Source organism: Lolium perenne, chromosome 7 (assembly GCF_019359855.2).
Source record: "Lolium perenne isolate Kyuss_39 chromosome 7, Kyuss_2.0, whole genome shotgun sequence".
Classification (NCBI taxonomy): Eukaryota; Viridiplantae; Streptophyta; class Magnoliopsida; order Poales; family Poaceae; genus Lolium; species Lolium perenne.
The window spans coordinates 166,352,476-166,357,776 of NC_067250.2; the positions used below are offsets into that span (position 1 = coordinate 166,352,476).

Consider the following 5,301-nt stretch of genomic DNA (forward strand, 5'->3'; position numbering starts at 1 on the left):
TATATATATATATATATATATATATATATATATATATATATATATATATATATATATATATATATATATATATATATATATATATATATATATATATATATATATATATATATATATATATATATATATATATATATATATATATATATATATATATATATATATATATATATATATATATACTACCTAAAAAAAATCTCGTGGTTCCGTCGTCAACCAATACGGTCATCCGTCGTCCTTCGTCGCCCTCTATTCCTTCGCGACCGCAGTCGGAAAATCCGGCGCTAAAATCGTTCCAGAATCCCGCACAATCCCCTTCACAACGCGATCTCCTACAACAACAGTTAATCCCGCACGATCTCCTTACACAACGATTGTGCATGCTGTCCTCGTCTTGATGTAGCCACATTCGAGCCACGTCTCCTTCCCTCTCGCTCGCACTACGACCACCGCCATTGACCGTCTGCGCCGAGGACAAGGCCAGCGCATAGATCAAAACAACGAGACACAGTCGCATCCGTCGGCGACGTACGGATCAGGAGCCAGCTCCTGAGCCTTCATGCCGCCGGACGGACGCACGGAGCCACGGACAGGTTGTCGTCTGCGTCGTTCAGGAATTCGGGAGTATCGTCGGATTTCTACCATGTGAGCCCTACAATATGTCGTTCGTCACCTTCTCTCTTCCCCTGCCCGCACCGCCTTCCGCTCTTATTCCCACGCTATCATATGGATTTCTTTCCGGTGCTAACAGACTTGGTGGAGATGGCAGGTCGGTGGCGTTGGAAGTATGACCGGTGCTATGGGACTGGACGTGCACTGGTCCAAGCAATGCAAACAAGATGAGGGCCCGGGGCTCGCCATCTCCCGCCTCAGGTAGCAGGCAGCGGCCTTTCGAGTCCGCCATCGAGGTCAACGACATCGACGTCGTCCTTCAGCGTGCAGCCGTGGATCAGCTACTCCACCGTGACGATGCGGAAGGCGTTGATGTTCTGTCCTCTGCGCTCAATTCCAGCCACATCGATATGTAAGCGCCCACCATGATAATTTTGTTTTTATTCCCCACAAGGTGTTTGACGAATTGCATATTAGAAAGGAGGCGAGTATTTTCATTGCTGAACGGGACACGTGAGATGGTGAAGGAGAGACTGTTTTCGGGGGAGTAGCAGGAGGCCCTGCACGCTGACAACCTCAAGGTGCCACGCCGGTGAGTGCTGAAGACCATTCTTCACTTTCGGTCTTGTGGAGTGGGATCCATGACGTATTGTTGAATGAAAGTAAAACCATTGCTGTCCCTGGGATTTTCAGAAGACGACTAAGAAGCTCGACGGGAACGAGTAGCGGGTCTTCCTAGAGTGGCACTGTAACATCACGAGGTTGGCGCAAGTCTCATTTGTTTCTGTGCCGTTGTTCAAAAATTGTTGCCATCAATGTTTTTTCCGAAGCCATATCCCAGGTCATGTCTTAGAAGACATAATCCCCCATGCTTAATCTTAATAGTTCGCCCATCCACTTGTATTCTCTTCACACATCCTGCCAGGTGCCCCCTGGATTTGATCCATGTGGTACCTAGACTACTGCAGTGTAAGCACTTTCTCATTTTGATATTTGCATAAGGCGTCGTATCTTATGCATCCACACGATTCGTGTATCCCTGCATCCAAAACAATTATGACCAGTTGATCCTAATCGTAGCGTTTAGAGTGATTTTCTAAAAACATGCCCGCTGCCTCCCTACCTAGCGCTGCAAATTTGCACATGCACCCCTGTCGCACCAGACGCACAAGCCCACGTCGTACCCCACGATCAATCGGAGTTGCAAGTATCGATCTCCATGGCGGCGACCCACAGGTAGACTTCAAGACACGAAGAGAATCCATCGGACGGCCGGAACTCCGACCAAACACAGGATCACGGCACTTGTTGGATTTCGTCCGATCTTCTAGGGCGGCTCTCGCCGTGCACTTTCCAGCGAGGTACGTACTTCCAGCTGATTCAATATCGTTCTGAAACTTTCAGCTAGCCATGCGAACCTTATTGATTAGAATTTTCTACATATTGTACTGGGAGTCTGGAACTATCATGTGCTTTAATCAAACAGCAGCCACAAACATATGCTGACCTGCATAAGCAGATTGAATTGCTTCAGTAGTATTATGAACTGAAATAAAACTATGAATTGCTTGAGTCGTAATTTATGAACTCAAATAAAACTTTATACATTGCTTTAGTCGTAATTTATCAACTGAAGTAAAACATTATATATTCCTTCAGCAATAGTATTTTATCAACTGAAATAAAACTTCATGAATTGCTTCAGCAGTATCATCAACTGAACTTTATGAATATTGTTTAGTATGTACCAACAGAACTAGAACTTTATGAATATATACCTATTTGTGCAGCAATGGAATCTAGCAATATATTGCAAATGCAGATGAATGGGGAAAGATTTAGCACACCCATTAAGAAAGCAAGTGTTCCTCTATCTGTAAGTCAATTGCGTTCCCTCACCATGGATATATTCAGTTCAATCATTTATAAATGAATATGCTTACTGATTCATTGTTTTATGTTGAAGTGTTCATCTTTTATACCTGAATGTGAAGATAATTTGAAGCCTAAAGTAGGGATGACATTTGAGGGACTAGAAGCTGTGGAGAAGTTCTACAAGAATTATGCACACGAATCTGGTTTTGGAGTTCGTGTTGGACAGCAAAAGAAGTTAGTAAATGAGGTAGTTCGCACTAAACGATACATGTGTAACAGGGAAGGATTCAAGTCTGAGAAGGCTAAAGAGGTAGTTGATCCATCAAAGAAAAGGCGTAAGAACACAGCGACAAGATGTGGTTGTGATGCACACATCTTTGTTAAGTTGTGCGGTAATGATACATACAAGATAGAATCATTGGTTGAGCACCACAATCATGGTCTTGTGTCACCTGATAAGCGTCATTTGATCCGGTCAAATCGTCAAGTTAGTGAGAGGGCAAAGAATGCATTGTACACATGCCACAAAGCAAGCATAGGCACATGCCAGGCATACAGGCTCCTCCAAGTCAGTGAGGGTGGGATTGACGGTGTTGGATGCACAAAGAGAGACTTACAAAACTATTATCGTGATCTCAGGTATAAAATCAGGAACGCAGATGCTCAAATGTTTGTTGCCCAACTAGCTAGAAAGCAAGAAGTTAATGCAGCCTTCTTCTATGATTTTGAAGTGAGTGATGAAGGAAATTTGAAGTATGTGTTCTGGGCAGATGCCACAAGTAGGAAGAACTACAAACATTTCGGTCGTGTGGCCTCGTTTGACTCTACATACACTACAAACCAGTATAACATGATATTTGCACCATTTACAGGGGTTAACCATCATTTACAAAGTGTGTTTTTTGGTGCTGCGTTCTTATTAAATGAGAGGGAGGAGTCATATGTATGGTTGTTTAAGACCTTCCTGAAGGCAATGGGAGGCGAAGCGCCAGGACTCATAATAACTGACGAAGCTCGTAGCATTAAAAATGCAATTGATATAGTTTTCCCAGGCATCATACATAGATTGTGCATGTGGCATATAATGGATAAACTTCCAGAGAAAGTTGGACCGGTGATCAGGGAAGAACCTGAATTCTGGAAGAGGATGAACGCATGTGTATGGGGTTCAGAAACCCCAGCTGAGTTTGAGTCGGAGTGGAATTCCGTAATTTCAGACTTTGGTTTGGAAGATAATGAGTGGTTTACAAAAAGGTTCAGCCTTCGTGAGTCATGGATACCAGCCTACTTTATGGACATATCACTGGCAGGCATTCTCCGAACAACTTCAAGGTCAGAAAGTGCGAATTCATTTTTTAACCGTTTCATTCATCGCAAGCTCACCCTTGTTGAGTTCTGGCTAAGGTTTGATACAACATTAGAATGCCAACGCCAAGAGGAGTTGATTGCAGACAACTCAAGCATCCATAGGACCCCTCAACTAGTGACACCGTGGGCAATTGAGAAACAAGGCAGTGAAGTATTCACATATGAGGTGTTTGAGAAATTTCAGAAACAAATTATTGCTGCCAGGGACCATTGCTGTGTTCAAAGCATTGCACAACATGAGGGGATAAAAATAGTGACATTCAAAACAGGTGCTAGTAAGGTAAGGGAGGTCCGCTGTGACATAGCAACCATGATAGCTAATTGTTCATGCAAGTTATTTGAGTCCCATGGAATTCCGTGCCGCCATATTATCCAAGTAATGAGGATGGAAAATCAACAAGAGCTTCCAACCTTCTATATTATGGAAAGATGGCAGAAAAGGTGTAAAAGGTACAAGAAAAAAATCATAACCGTCATTCCTCTTGCTTTTTTGAAAATCGTACTACTGACATTTAATTTTTTTCTAGAGAAAGTGTTTACGATGTTCAAGGCAATCTTCTAGAAGAGAAGCCCGCTGACTCCTTGGATGCAGCTGCAAGGAAGAAGATTCTAACAGTACGCAACAAGTTGGAAGATCTAATCCAAACAGCCAAACAATCGGATGAAGGCATGGACTTTTTATTATCAAGTGTGTTGAGCATTGAGGAGCCTTTGAGCCAAAAGGTTCCTGCTGCAGTCAAGCACACTAGACAAGAGGAATATGAGGCATTTATTGGTTGCAACATTCCTACTGAAGTTAACATACATCCGCCAAATGATGTCCGTTCAGTGGGGAGAAGTAAAAGAATAAAGAGAGGAAAGGAGATGAATGGGGAAGAACAGAAAAAGAAGAACAAAGAAGCCAAGGCCAAGGTTGCGCGCATGTGCAGGACGTGCAATACATTAGGATTTCATGATAGTCGCAAGTGCCCAAGCAAAAATAGTCAAGGAAAAGAAGTGAATGTGCAAGAAATTCATACAGATGGTGCATCATGAAAGCAACTCTTGCAAAAAAAGAATTGATTATCAATATTACTATTTTAGTTAGTATACGAAATATCTTTATGTAATGGATTATAATTTTTCTTTTGTCCAGATGTTTATCTTAAGGTCGGCAGATTTAATGTATTGCAAGTTTCTATCAGGTTTTGAAGCACCTCATCTGTCGCAAAGACCCGTAAAAATAACAACTGTGAAAATAACAACTTGCCTTGTTTGCAGCAGCTTTAAAATAATTGTTCGAAACAAGTAGGATCAGAAGCGATGGTCATACCATGTTCTGTAGGGTTGGACTCCCTCCTACAAACCTTGTCTCGGGTATAACTGTTTGAAGAAACAAGATGCAAGTCAAGTCAATTGGCACATTATTAGTCAATAAAAGAAAGTAGAGGGTTCACAGTTGCACAG

General features: G+C 42.2%; 1 protein-coding gene and 1 long non-coding RNA gene across 2 annotated transcripts; both read left to right on the forward strand.

Moving 5' to 3' along the window:
• Positions 1-277: 277 nt before the first annotated feature.
• Positions 278-2,024, forward strand: LOC127300995 (uncharacterized). The gene is made up of 4 exons (XR_007851777.2): positions 278-645; positions 770-1,024; positions 1,090-1,204; positions 1,306-2,024. It is a non-coding gene; the product is annotated as an uncharacterized lncRNA (long non-coding RNA).
• A 296-nt stretch (positions 2,025-2,320) lies between these two features.
• LOC127300996 (protein FAR1-RELATED SEQUENCE 5) lies at positions 2,321-5,031 on the forward strand. Its single transcript, XM_051331201.2, has 3 exons — positions 2,321-2,488; positions 2,579-4,305; positions 4,383-5,031. Exons 1-3 carry the CDS (start codon positions 2,405-2,407, stop codon positions 4,888-4,890), a joined length of 2,319 nt encoding a protein of 772 aa, XP_051187161.2. The 5' UTR covers positions 2,321-2,404; the 3' UTR covers positions 4,891-5,031.
• Positions 5,032-5,301: the final 270 nt, after the last annotated feature.

Coding starts and splice junctions, on each gene's coding strand:
- LOC127300996 (XM_051331201.2), top strand. CDS start 2,405: ATGGAATCTAGCAATATATTGCAAATGCAGATGAATGGGGAAAGATTT. Junction 2,489..2,578: donor AAGCAAGTGTTCCTCTATCT/GTAAGTCAATTG, acceptor TTTATGTTGAAG/TGTTCATCTTTTATACCTGA. Junction 4,306..4,382: donor TGGCAGAAAAGGTGTAAAAG/GTACAAGAAAAA, acceptor ATTTTTTTCTAG/AGAAAGTGTTTACGATGTTC.